This window comes from Osmerus eperlanus, chromosome 12, assembly GCF_963692335.1.
Source record: "Osmerus eperlanus chromosome 12, fOsmEpe2.1, whole genome shotgun sequence".
NCBI classification, from domain to species: Eukaryota; Metazoa; Chordata; class Actinopteri; order Osmeriformes; family Osmeridae; genus Osmerus; species Osmerus eperlanus.
In genome coordinates, this window is record NC_085029.1 from 7,496,776 (window position 1) to 7,510,808 (window position 14,033).

Sequence of the window (14,033 nt, forward strand, 5' to 3'; positions counted from 1 at the left end):
CGACAGTTAAATCCTTCCCCTTTTTTGGGGGCATGGGATGCAGAGTGACAAGCCTGATGAGTTCTGTGGCAGTTCTCATCATGGGATTATTTTCAGACCTGGTGTCTGTGGTGAGACAATAGTTATGGGGGTTTAAGGTCAGAAAAGTCACTGAAACCCAGACACGATATATAAAAGTGAATTTACTGTTACATTGGCCTTTCAGCCTTTTGACATTCTGCAAATACAAGCAGCAATACAATGTGTCCTTACTAATGCACAATATTAATATGGTCATTTTATAAATAAATCCAACTACGGTATCTGACAGTGATGTGGTACACGGCATACTGTACTCGGTAAAAATTGCGGGAATCCTATTGGATGTCTAATTATACATCCCAAACTAAAGCTGAACTATGTGAAACCTTCAGATGGTTATACTACTTTCATGTCAGGCTTAGTTTTCAGTCTGGCCTCTCAGACAATTGACATTCCAAAGTTATGACGATGAGTTTGAGACACTAACAGCGTTTATTTAAGTGGACCATAACAAAAATAGGATAAACACAGGTGGAATACTTCATAGATACAGCATTGTATCATTGTGTACAATAGTTTTTCTGAGGAGGGAATCCCACAGCTAATGATGTGGCTCAGCAATATAATAACAGGAAATATCCCTTATGCCCCTGTGAGCTGGTTAGATTGCCTTTTGATTACCGGGCATAACCACGTTTAATCCACTGATCTCACGCAAGCCCTGGGCCTTGCGAGAGTCCTGTGTTGGAGGGTGACATTGGAGAGGAAGGACTATTTTGGTTGTGGTGGAGAAGCCCATGCCGCAAATGTCACTGTCAATGTCACTGCATTCTCCTGAAGATCTCCCGTGATCTCAGCAAACACCAGAGCCTCCTAAATGAAACTCAAACTTTGTTGCTGATACGCACGCCCAAGTCATTGGAGACGGTCTCAAAGTAAAGTTGAGCTTTCAAAGTACTCTCTTTCCAGACTCTCTGGAAAGTCTGCCTGGCAGGTGATTCACTAGCTCAGCCTCGGGTGAAACAATTGGAATTTCAGTTGAGTTTTGTGGCACAGATGGATAACAGAGTGCCTTTGTTGTGTATGTTTTCTGATTGGGGTAGTTCTCCTGAAAGTTCTTGTTCAGGTTTTTGTTGTGTTTCTGACCCCAAGCATTGTGTGACCATGACCATTGTCTCACTAACAACACCGGATCTTTGAATGAACAGACCACAACAGGATTCTATTGATTCACTCTTTATTGTACTACAGTTCTACTACACTTTGAATAGTACTTTAAGTTAGTTGTATGTTAGTTACTGCTTTCAATACAACAGTACTAAATACAGAATGTTAGCTGTATGTTAGCTATTGTATTTAATACTACAAGGCAACAGTACATACTGTTTTTTAGCTATATGTTGTCTATATTATTCAATATTAATATACTACTTACAGTATTTTAGCTGTTTGTTATCTTTTATTCAATACTGTTATAGTACATGCAGTATTTTAGTTGTATGTTATCTATTATTCAATACTGTTACACGACATACAGTGTTTTAGCTGCTTGTTATCAATATTATTCAATACTACTATACTACAAACACAATTTTAGCTGTATGTTAGCTATTGTATTCAACAGCTGTGAGGGTCTCCAAGTCTTCAAGGTCTTCTACTCAGCAGGCTTGTTGGGGATACAGATTGAGACATAAGACGAAAACATGTAAATAACAACGAAAATATACATGTATAGAAAACAGTATATCAAATAAAATGATACCTTTCCAGTGTCCACTAACCTTTGACCCCAAGTCCCTGCTCTTGGCTCTCAGCTTGTTGACCTGGGACTCGGCGATGTCCGCCCGCTCCTCCGCCTCCTCCAGCTCGTGCTGCACCTTCCTCAGCTTGCCCAGGTAGGCGTTGGCCTGCTCCCCCTGTAACAACCACCAGACCGTAATAAGCTTGGCCGCGGCAACTCCTACGCCGCAAGCCACCGATCCCAGCTCACAGGCTCCTCGGCCTGACGTTGACATGAAAAACATCTCCACGGACGCCCTCCAGGGTGGGTCTGAGTCCGGTGAGGGAGCGGGGCTAGACTACGTGGGCTTACAGCTTCCTCCGCCTGGCGTTTGTAGGCCTTCACTTTCATCTGCAGCTTGTCCACCAGGTCCTGCAGCCTCGTGACGGTCTTCTTGTCCTCCTCTGTCTGCCGGCACAGACAAAGTCAGACACTTGTAATGACTTACTGGGGATGTGTAGATGTATTGATCAGGTTGGTTGATCAGATTGATTGATGTAAACGGTGTTTGGACCTGGTAGGTGAGCTCCTTGACTCTCCTCTCATACTTCCTCACTCCTTTGACAGAGTCGGCTCCTTTCTTTTGTTCGGCCTCCACCTCTCCCTCCAGCTCACGCACCTGGGTAAGGGGCGCACATGGGGACATCTACTTCTGTTCTTCTTATCACAAACAAAGTGGCAATCACAACATTTAACAAAGCCAGGGGCATAGGTTTCATTATACCTGTTCCATCCACTTGAAAAATGTAAAATACCCCCCCCTCCCCATGCGTTTAATGGCTGCATCCTTAGTTGTCAACACAACAACATTTTATCACAACAACAACCCACTCTGGTCTCCAGTTTCTGGAGCTGCTTCTTGCCCCCCTTCAGAGCCAGGTTCTCGGCCTCGTCCAGGCGGTTCTGCAGGTCCTTGACGGAGGCCTCCAGGTTCTTCTTCATCCTCTCCAGGTGACCGCTGGTGTCCTGCTCCTTCTTCAGCTCCTCTGCCATCAAGGCCGCCTGGGTGAAAGAGAGGTTATGTTGCGGTCAATTCCCTGAATGGTCAAGAATACTTCAGAAACATTCTTGTTACTCACATCCGTGATGGCCTTCTTGGCCTTTTCTTCAGCGTTTCTGGCCTCTTGGAGGGCGTCCTCCACCTCGCCTTGCAATTGAGCCACATCTGCATCCAGCTTCTTCTTGGTGTTCAGAAGACTGGTGTTCTATCATAGGATTAAGAGAAAGAAGAAAAAACAGGCATAAGTGTATAACTACAATAAAATCACAAACACAAAGCAACTTTGCTACATTATTACATGGCATGACTGAAGATTTCCCATTAAATCCCTTATGTTAATTAGTCTTTTTTTTATAGATATATTTTTGGGAGCATTTTTCATGCTTCATTAGACAGTTTTTAAGTGAAGTGTCACAGGAATTAAATGGCCCCGTACCTGGGAGTGCAGCAGTCCCACCCTCTCGCAGGCGTCCACCAGCTCCTGTTCGGCCATCTTGCGGCTCCTCTCCGTCTGCTCCAGAGCCGCCCTCAGCTCCTCCACCTCCGCCTGCATCAGGGCGCTCCTGTGCTCCGCCATGGCCGCCTGCTCCTTCAGCTCCTCCTGGCTGCGCACAGCGTCCTCCAGGTGAATGGTCACATCCTGGGGAGTGAACAGGAAGGCTTCATCTTCCATGGTGACTTGGGGGGGTGAATGCTCAACAAATGATGTTGTGAAGCTTGTTCTTTAAAGACAGTTCACATTCATCCCTAAATACCTTTTCTCTTCAACCCTTCAAGCAAACTTTGTGTGAGAGAAATGTGCAAGAAAAAGATTATACAAATACACTAAAGAAAAGGTTCCATTCATAGACAAAAATTATGATATTAATATTTGCAATGTATTTACTTAGAACTTTCTACCAAAACGATTTACATGGTGGGGATTTAAACTTTGGCCCTCTTGATCTGCAGCCAGTTGCTCCACCACTGAGCTATTCCCAGTTAATTGCTTTGTCTGACCTGAGGTCCGAAATGTCTGACCTTGAAGTGTGCCTGGACGTTCCTCAGCTGTTTCTGGGCCTCTGCGGCCTGTCGGTTGGCGTGGCTAAGCTGCACCTCCATCTCATTGAGGTCGGCCTCCATCTTCTTTTTGATCCTCATGGCGTCATTCCTGCTACGTATTTCGGAGTCCAAGGTGGACTGCATTGTTTCGACAACGTGCTGATTGTTTCGCTTGATTTGCTCAATCTCCTCGTCCTTCTCAGCCAGCTTCCTGTCGACCTCACCTTTGACCTGAGTCAACTCTAGGTGGACACGAAGAATCTTGGATTCCTCGTGTTCCAGGGATGCCTAAACAACATTTGATAGTTTATAATATCATCACAAAAAATACTTGCGCCCCAAAACTGTCGACAGGCCATTTGTATTTCAATCCCAGCTAACCTCGACCTCCTCCAGAGCGGTCTGGATCTCTGTCTTCTCAGTCTCAGCCTGTTTCTTATTCTTCTCCAGCTCGTGTATGGCTTTGCCATTGTCCCCAAGTTGCTCCGTCAGCTCAGATATCTCCTCTGCAGAAGCAGACACATCATCGTGTAAATAAGACCATCCCCAGACACAATTCAATCTGTGAACGGGCAGGCGGCGTGAGGCAGTTCTCATACGTTGCAGGATCTTGTTCTCTCGTTTCAGGGTCTCCAGGTGGTCCAGGGCTTCCTCGTAGGAGTTCTTCATCTTGAAGAGCTCAGTGCCGAGGGAGCGAGACTCCTTCTGAGACCCTTCCAGCTCCGACTGACCCTCCTCAAACTTCTGCTTCCATTCTGCAACGATCTAGAGACACGGAAGATGAAAACACAACCCAAGTCCTTTCAAACTGACCTTGTCGGTGAGAATTAGAATAGTCTCTGCTGTTGATCTACCTTATCAAAGTTCCTCTGCTTTTTATCGAGGCTAGCCGACTGAGCATTAGCCCTCTCCACGTCAGCCATGAGGTCTTCCACCTCTCCCTGCAGCCTCTGTTTGGTCTTCTCCAGGGACGAGCACTTGGCATTCACGGCCTCGATAGCCTCCTCTGCATCCTGCAAGCGTTGGGCCAGCCTTTTCCTGTGGGGGCAACCAAAAAACGACAACTTTGGAACACTTTTTCCAGTGTGTGTGTGTGTAACAGTCAAGATTTGGTTTCCTCCACTTGCATCCTTTTTGTGCTTTTAAATCATACTGAGCATGTGTGTAAGTCATGCTGTTGGGGAAATAGTGACCTCTAGGGGATATGCATGTTGAACTGAGTGGCTCTCCTCAGAGTTCGGAGGATCAGAGTCACGGTGAGTCATGTATAAAGAGAGCTCCTACACTATTATTTTAGAATGCAATGACTGAACGTCCTAAATCCATATTGATTATGAAAAGGTGTTCCACATTCTGTCCTTATGTAAATAGTGTGTTTGTTTTAGTAATTATGCACATATGAATACATATATTATCGAAGTTCAAAATAACACGTGTGGAAAGCTAATATTTCATCTCCCTCTGACATTAGCATACAATTTTGTGATCCACGCTACTGCACTACGGTGTCCCAACTCATTGTCATTTGTGCCAGTTACATGGTTTGTATTGTCTTTGAATATTTCTATTGTATTTTGTTATTTCAATTGGATATTGTACTTTGTAATTCAACTTGAATTGACAACATGAGAGTTCGGAGGATTAGAGTCACGCGTAAAATGTTGTGATCCACGCTACTGCACAAATGACAATGAGTCGGGACTCCGTAGTCCCGACTCATTGTCATTTCTGCCAGGTGAATAAACTGACGAACTGGACACACTTCTCCTGCCTTGTTTGTAAAACTACACAACGCAGACGAAATCAAGGGGGTTGCATGTGGAAAGCGTTCTTAAATTGGTTTGTGGACGGAAGCCTTGAGGGTCACGACATTTTTGCATTGGTTTTAAAATAAGTGAGTTTGTTCTTACTTGGCCTCCTCCAGTTCGTCGGTCCTCTGGATGGCGTCCGTCTCGTACTTGGTCCTCCACTGGGCCACCTCTCCGTTGGCCTTGGACATGCTTCTCTGCAGCTCTGCCTTGGCCTCCTGCTCCTCCTCAAACTGCTCCCTCAGCAGCTCGCAGTCGTGACGAGACGACTGCAGAGCGTGGGCCAGGGCGTTCTTAGCCTGTGGGACAAAACACAACACACTTCACACGGCGTATTGCGAAGAGGGTCACCATGACATAGAAGCACGGAGTCATGTGAAGAACTACAAACCTTCGCTTCCTCTTCGATCTGCCTCTTCAAGTCCTCAATTTGCTGAGTGAAGGCTTGCTTTGCCTTGGACATTTGAGAGAGGAGGCCGTCTCTCTCCTCCAGGCGGCGGGAAAACTCACCTTGGAGGAAGCCGTACCAAAGGAAACTAAGTTTGAATGTTTACACTCTCATGACCAATTGAAATCCTGGTTCCAGAAGCTTCCATACCGTTCTCAGTCTGCAGTCTGGCCCTATGAGCGTTCAGGTCGGTGATCTGACGAGAGTTCTCATCATGCTTAGCCTTGAGCTCACTCAGCTGATCTTCCAGACTCCGACACATCTTCTCATAATTAGCCTGAAGGAACCAGTGGTACGTATCAGACTGACATGTTCCTATTTGGGAATTCATTGTTGATATTTGATATTATATTGTCAGTCAGGATTTTTTGTGTACCTTGGATTTGGCCATTGTCTCCATGTTGCCGGCCAGGTCGTCCACCTCCATCTTGTATTCACTCTTCTCCTTCTCCAGCTTCTGTTTGACTCGTTGGAGGTTGTCGACGTGCTCTCCCAGCTCCGCCATGCTGTCAGCGTGTTTCTTGCGCAGGGTGGCGGTGGTGGCCTCGTGGTGCAGGGTGGACTCCTCCAGGTCCCGTCTCAGTTTCTGAAACTCGGCCTCGCGCTTCTTGTTCATCTCGATCTGGGCCGAGGTGGCTCCTCCGGCCTCCTCCAGCCTCTCGCTGATCTCCTCGAGTTCCCTGGAGAGATCAGCCCTCTGCTTCTCCACCTTGGCCCTGGCAGCACGCTCAGACTCGATCTCCTCCTCCAGCTCCTCTATTCGGGCCTGTGGGGAACAAATTAACAGAGGATGTATAATAACTTGATGACAAAAGTCCCATCTCAGTAAACTGTTAAAGGTTTGCGCAGTACCTGGAGTTCCTTCATCTTCTTCTGAGCTTGTACTGCTAAACTTTGCTCATCCTCAATTTTAGCCACAAGCTGGCTGAATTCAAAGTCCTTCCTGCCAAGAAAAATCATACTCATAGTTAAGCAGTTCAGGTTATTTACCTACAAACATAACTTAGAACATTAGCGGTATACTGAAGAACTGTGTGAAAAGTTATACTTTTTAAGACGGTCCTCCAGTTGTTGCTTGTCGTTCTCAAGATCCATTATGGATTCCTGAGTCAGTTTCAGATCCCCTTCCATCTTTCTCTTGGCTCTCTCCAGATCCATACGCACCTTTCTCTCTTGTTCCAAAGAAACTTCAAGCTATGAAACGGGAACTGGTATTTTATCACTGAACATGCTCCAAAAACGATACATACATGACATGATTCGAATGTACTTACATCATCCACCTGCTGTTCCAGCTTGGTTTTGGCTTTGGTCAGAACATTGACTTTGTCTTCTTCTGCCTGCAGATCATCAAGTGTTTGCTGGTGAGCCTCTTGGAGGGCTTTCTTCTCCTTGGATAACTTGCCAATCGTATCATCCAAAGTGGAGATTTCCTCTGTCAGGTTTTTTACCTGTCAGTGTCAGAAAGGTCAGTAATAACCCTCTTTACCATTTGGAAAAAAACGCTGGGTCACTCTTTAAAGGAAACCAACCTTGTTTTCCGTGGCATGCTTCTCCTTCTCCACCTTGGCCAGGGTGAGCTCCAGGTCATCGATGTCCCTCTTCAGCTCGGAGCACTCGTCCTCCAGCTTCCTCTTCTTGGAGGTCAGCTCAGCGTTCACCTCCTCCTCGTCCTCCAGCCTCTCGCTCAGCTCTTTAGCCTTGGCCTCCAGCTGGATCTTGCTCTTGATCAGACCCTCACATCGATCCTCCGCATCGGACAAGCTTTCACTTTCCTGAGGGGGCATCTCATTAGAAAGGCACACGCCTCTGTTCTGTAGGTGTCTTTACAGCATGTCACTAACCTAGTCACATTCACTACCCACAAACATCATGGCAATCCCAGATCTGATTTCACTTGTCACTCACAGACTGAACTTGCAGGCGTAGGTCATTTTTCTCCTGGAGCAGAGAAACCATTTTGGCTTCCATCTCCTTCCTCTTGGCCTCAGCTTTGGCCAGGTCATCCTTGCACTTGGTGAAATCCACCTTCATGGTGGCCATTTCCTTCTCTGTCTCGGCGCTCCTCAAGAGCGGCTTGATCTTGTAGTACAGCTTCATCCATGGCCAGTGTTTCACGTTCATGAAGCAGCGCATGTTGTGTTGGACTATGTAGATGGACTCTCTATGTGAGGAGAAAGCTGACATTTAGTACTCCTTAGTGACTGATGCAAAGCTGGGAGGTGACACAGAGTTCAGAAAGTTGGCACTTTGATGTGAATGTTTGGCAGTGACCTTCTGTACATCATATTCCTGTACTCTTGCCTCATGAGTGACCTTTTGTCTGGTGTCAGGTCCTTATTGTTAACACAACAATATATATATATTTGATAACAAAATTTTCTTAAGTGGTAAATTAAAGGTAAAAAATAAACTTTAAAGTCACCTTCTTTCCATCATTTTCCTGTACTCGCTCCTCATGAGGTAACCTCGACACAAAGCCTGGGTTATGGTGATGAGTGAGGCCAGTTTCTCATCTCTCATCTCCTCCAGTAAACCCAGGAGCCCTGCTTTGAAGAACACCTGCAGAACATAGACTTTGGAAGTCAATTGACTCACAGCGGTTATGTTTGTCATGTCAGACCCAAATTCATTCATTATTATTCACAAATAAACTAGACAGATCTTCAGAGGAAGGCCTCTCCTGAAATCAAAATCTGTTCTTTTTTAAATTGACTCACCTTGGTGTGGCCAAACTTGTACTGGGTGTGGTCCACATCAATAGACCCCAGAAGCTTCTCAGCGGCTTTCTTGTTGTCGATGAACTGGCCCTCAGGGATGACACTGGCATTCAGTACTTTGTACCTGCGACAGGAAGGATAAGCAGATTACAGTAACTGTTCTGTGTATCTGGTTATCTTAAGGTTTCATCCTGTACCTCTGCTTGAAGTCTCCATAAAGTATTCTACTGGGGAAGCCCTTCCTGCAGATCCTGATACCTTCCAGCACTCCGTTACACCTCAACTGGTGGATAACCAAATGGTTCTCCATGACTCCTGGGACAGAACGTTAAGAAAGCAGATTATAACGGATTTGCTGTTACTGGTGCAAGTGTCAACGACAGTGTTTGTTTGCTTCCACATACATACCTGGAGTTTTTGTCTCGTTGGGAATCAGGCACCTGACAAAATGAGGGTGAGTACTCTTCAGATTCGTCATCAACTTCCCCAGGTTCTCCTATGGACAACACACATGGGGTCTTACAATGTTAGACACAATTTACTCAGTAATGACAATGTAATAACAATGTTGGGATCACGGCACCAACCGGTGGTGATTATGTGAAAGACTAATCGCGTAATCATTGTGAAGGAATTACCCGGAAGAGAGCTGACACAGTTTGGAAGGAGGAACCCTTTTTCTTAGTGCCTTTCTTCCCTCCACTCCCACCACTTGCTCCACTGTTTTCTACAGGCCAAACAGAGTGACAATAGCTTAAAAACAAACCGCTAAAGTTGTTATTTTAAACGTAAAACCTATTATTGTAGATAAAAAATAAAATTAAATAAATCTTCCCTCACCGTCACTGGAGGAGTAGCTGGAGTAAAGGAAGACCAGCAGTTTCAAGGCAGCCTTCTGGTAGAGCTGAACCACAGTCTCGTTCAGAGGATCCTTGTTCTTGTCCAGCCAGCCTGTGATGGTGTAGTCCACTGTTCCAGCGTAGTGCACCAGGGAGAAGTGGGCCTCGGCCTTGCCTTTGACAGGCTTGGGCTTCTGGAAGTTGTTGCATTTTCCCAGGTGCTGATCGTACAGCTTGTTCTTAAAGGTGGTGTCGGACGCCTTTGGGAACATGCACTCCTCTTCAAGGATGGAGAAGATGCCCATTGGCTGTTGAAGACGAAGGGTGATGAAATACCGGCACTAGAAAACCATGAAGAAATGTGGTGTCTTCCTGTGTTAATATCCTCCCAATTAATTTACCTTCTCAATAAGCTCAATACAGGCTGCCAAGTCCATCCCAAAGTCTATGAACTCCCACTCGATCCCCTCTTTCTTGTACTCCTCTTGCTCCAGGACAAACATGTGGTGGTTGAAGAACTGTTGCAGTTTCTCATTGGTGAAGTTGATGCACAGCTGCTCCAGACTGTTATACTGCCCCAAAACATTGACTCGTCATTCCATTTCCCAACATAGTAACACAAATACATGCTGCATTTTAGAAAACAATTACGACTTACGTCAAAGATCTCAAAACCAGCAATATCTAACACTCCGATGAAGAACTGTCTTGGCTGCTTGGTGTCCAACATCTGGTTGATGTGGACCACCATCCAGAGAAACATCTTCTCATAGATGGACTTTGCCAGGGCACCAATAGAATTATAGACCTGCAGATATAAACAAGCTCCTGTTTTGGACCAATAAATCCCCAGCAACCTTCCTAAAATGACATACATTTGAATGATGTACATAGGATGGTGTTGATATGGTACCTGTTGAACAGTCTGTCCCTTTGTGACATATTCATTCCCCACCTTCACCCTGGGGTAGCAGAGTGCCTTTAGCAGGTCTGCAGAGTTCAGCCCCATGAGATAAGCTGCTTTGTCAGCCACTAAGAAAAGAAAAAACATAGAATTCAGTTCCGTCTAGGACCGTGGAATTCAGTTTATCTCCTGTTAGTTCCACCAATGTTTATTAACGTTCTAGATTGTGGATCCCAGCTCATTTTTGGTTTGTTTGTTTACCCTCTGTGCCGTCAGGCTCCGCCTGCTCCTCTCGCTGCTTCTGCTTGAACTTCATGTTCCCATGATGCATCACTGCACCTGTCAGCTTGTAGATGCCAATCTTCTCCTCTGCAGTGAAGCCCAAGATATCAACGGCACTCTGAGAGCACAACAAAGACCATTATTACTCACAAAACTACAACAGTCCTTTGACAATACGGATGGGGATGTTATCATAGCACGATGTGCACATCTAGAGACTTACATCGGTGGCCATCAGCTCATCGCTGTCGTTGATACTGGCCACACTGATCTCCCCCTGGCTGATGAATGGGAAGTCATAGGGGTTGGTGGTGATGAGGAGAGTCTCTGTTCATAAACAAAGTTCAAATTCAGTTTTCTGACCATCTTTTTGGATCTGGATTGCGCTTGTGTGATGGGCGGAGCTACATAAATGAAGGGGTTTCCATGGCGATACCTATGAGCTCAGGCTTCTTGTTGGACATGATCTGGTAGAAGATATGGTAGCTCCTCTCGGCAGACAGCTGGAACGTCACTCTGGATTTTTCCAGCAGATCTATGTACATAGACAGTTGAACGTACATCATGGGTAGAGGGGAACTAGATAAAACATGATCTGCCTTACTGTAGCAAAACTCACAAGTTTCAATGTCGGCAGAAGACAGTTTTCCTGTGGTTCCAAAGTGGATTCGGATGAATTTGCCCTGAGGATGGAAGAAAATAATTTCTCATCTCTAAATCATTTGAAGGTCTGTTAAAAGGTTGTGTGGGTGACTGTATCTCTGTATTTACTCACGAAGCGGGAGGAGTTGTCATTCCGGACAGTCTTGGCATTGCCAAAGGCTTCCAGCAGAGGGTTGGCAGAGATGATCTGGTCCTCCAGCGTCCCCTTGTGGACACAATCGACATATCAGTCAGTGTTTCTGGTTTGTCCATTTTTACAGTCAGTCTGTCAGTTAGAATCAGTCAGTCAGTCAATTAGTCTGTCAGTGAATCAGTCAACCAATCAGATAATCTGTCAGTTATCAGTCAATTAATCTATCAGTTATTCAGTCAGGGGTTAATCTGTCAATTAACTAGTCAGTTTTCAGTCAGTTAATCAGTTAGTTATCAGTGCAGTTATACTCAGAGTTTTAGTGACACTTCAATCATAGGGCGTGACAGACACTTGACTTGTAACAGGCTTACCTTTATTTTGTCAGAGGAGGCGACATCTTTTTTCTTGTCCCCAGATACTGCGATTGTCGCAAAGTACTGGATGACACGCTTGGTGTTGACAGTCTTTCCTGCACCGGATTCTCCACTGAGACACAATTAAAGGACCTTCCATAAGTTTTGTAGACATAGAGTGCAAAATTATACCTTTTTTCCATTCATTGCTGTACTTACGTGATCAGGATAGACTGATTTTCTCGGTCTGTTTTAGAAGAAAAAAAAACTTCCTAATTGTAATATCACATTTCTATTACGTGATCATATGTTGGTGTCCAAAATAATTTGAAAATGTTTGTTTACCAGTGAGCATGAACTGATAGGCATTGTCAGAGATGGAGAAGATGTGGGGCGGAGCCTCCATGCGTTTCTTCCCCCTATAGGTCACCACTACTTCCTGGTTGTACACTGGAAGCCACTTGTAGGGATTGACTGTCACACAGAACAACCCGGAATACGTCTGGAACAACAACTCACATTTGTCACCAATTACAAATTTACTGAAGTCTTTTTTCAAGGACAGTGAGTCACCTGAGTTCAAGTTTTTACAGACATTGTTAGTGTATTTCCTACAGCCAACGTCAACTTTGGATGACCTTGTACTCACATAGATCATCCAGGCTGCGTAGCGCTCTTTCAGGTTGTACAGCACAGATGCCTCGTTGAGGTGGGTCATCATGGCCATGTCCTCAATCTTGTCAAACTTCGGGGGATTCATGGGGAAGACTTGGTCCTCCTTCACTGTCAAAGTCTGCATTTGAGGACGGAGACACATTTCAGAATCCTGAGCTTGTCACATTGACTGTAAATAAAAAAGGCCATCATACTTGATTTAAAATAGCTAATATCAGGAACTACAACTTTATTGAACAAACACAGCCTGCTGGCATGCCCCCCTACACTTTTAACAGTTGTTAAGTGAGTTACATTTATAGAAAAATGCCACTTGATTAAAAAAGCAAATCGTATGATTAAGTCCTACTAAAGCTACTCACATGTCCCGCCTCAGTGGTAACGGTTGCTTTGCCTCCCTCTTTGCCTTGGAGGGTGCCTTTAACGTACAGCTCCTTCGGCTCGGCCACAAACACGGCCGTCTTCGCATCAAAGGGCCGATTCTGGGCCTCCGCCCTCTCCCGTTCTGACTTCCGCAGGTACGGGGCGGCCTCCCCAAACAACGACATCTCAGCGTCGGAGCTCATCGTTGCAATGCGCACTTGGAGGAGGCCAGGGTCAGAGGTCAGATGTCACATCAAGTTCGTTGAACAATAATCCCGAAAACACACCTTAGAAAAGTATAGGACGAAGGGAAGACTCACAGAATGCTCACCTCTACCTTGGATTTCAGAAACAGTGGATTGACCGTTTGAGGTCTTGGATGTCCCTGTGAGAGAACAACACCAACTTAAAGCTTCATTGTGTTCCGCATAACTGGAAAGTTATCATCAATTGGAAAGTAAGATACAAGCACAATCCACTACCAGTCCATTCACTCACCAGCAGAAGGGATGCTCTCCTTAACAGCAGGGCCAGTTGGAAGATGTGGATGGAGTGGACCTCTTTTATAGGCCTCCCCCTGGCTCTGCTTGAAACAGAGCAGCCACCTATATTTGGGTCAAAGCTTCTTGTGAATGTGGGTGGAGTGAGGAGGTGTTGGGATCGGCATGTGGCATTAGTGGAAGTCTCAGGCAGGGAACAACTGCAGCTCAAGGAGAGAATCCGAGGACCTCGAGGCGAGGAACCTCGCTTCTGAGATCTCTCAGTCTCTCTCACACTGCAGGGTAACACAGCAAACAGTGCTTCGCAAATTAGGACGGGACCCCTTTTGTACCAAAGAAAAACGGAAAATGTTCAAGAAAGCCTTCCCTCCCGACACCCCCACCTGTAATAATCCTATCCTCTTTCATCGACGACAATATACTTCCCTCCTGAACTCCTGTGCAACCCTCCTGCAAACACTTGCTGCCCCCACCATGCTCAACCCAGGGTAGCCCCACAGGTA

At 45.6% G+C, this 14,033-nt stretch overlaps 1 protein-coding gene across 1 annotated transcript; it reads right to left on the minus strand.

The window, feature by feature from the left end:
• Positions 1-1,675: 1,675 nt before the first annotated feature.
• LOC134031646 (myosin heavy chain, fast skeletal muscle-like) lies at positions 1,676-13,233 on the minus strand. The gene is made up of 39 exons (XM_062475353.1): positions 13,030-13,233; positions 12,642-12,785; positions 12,338-12,494; positions 12,212-12,239; positions 12,011-12,125; positions 11,619-11,711; positions 11,463-11,526; positions 11,280-11,378; positions 11,067-11,170; positions 10,823-10,961; positions 10,571-10,689; positions 10,316-10,465; positions 10,059-10,229; positions 9,659-9,965; positions 9,457-9,545; positions 9,227-9,314; positions 9,016-9,133; positions 8,819-8,942; positions 8,524-8,660; positions 8,007-8,262; positions 7,631-7,873; positions 7,373-7,549; positions 7,147-7,292; positions 6,951-7,041; positions 6,475-6,864; positions 6,249-6,375; positions 6,042-6,160; positions 5,753-5,949; positions 4,697-4,880; positions 4,442-4,607; positions 4,224-4,348; positions 3,822-4,130; positions 3,238-3,441; positions 2,881-3,006; positions 2,633-2,803; positions 2,316-2,420; positions 2,114-2,209; positions 1,803-1,937; positions 1,676-1,687 (listed from the first exon to the last, which is right to left on the minus strand). The coding sequence occupies exons 1-39, from the start codon at positions 13,231-13,233 to the stop codon at positions 1,676-1,678; spliced, it is 5,829 nt and encodes a 1,942-aa protein (XP_062331337.1).
• Positions 13,234-14,033: the final 800 nt, after the last annotated feature.

Bases quoted from the DNA above. Each gene is read 5' to 3' on its own strand.
- LOC134031646 (XM_062475353.1), bottom strand. From the start codon at position 13,233: ATGAGCTCCGACGCTGAGATGTCGTTGTTTGGGGAGGCCGCCCCGTAC. The intron at 11,171-11,279 runs GTATCGCCATGG...GTTTATGAACAG, and splicing joins CAAGAAGCCTGAGCTCATAG to AGACTCTCCTCATCACCACC. The intron at 9,546-9,658 runs GTGAGGGAAGAT...TTTGGCCTGTAG, and splicing joins CAGCTACTCCTCCAGTGACG to AAAACAGTGGAGCAAGTGGT.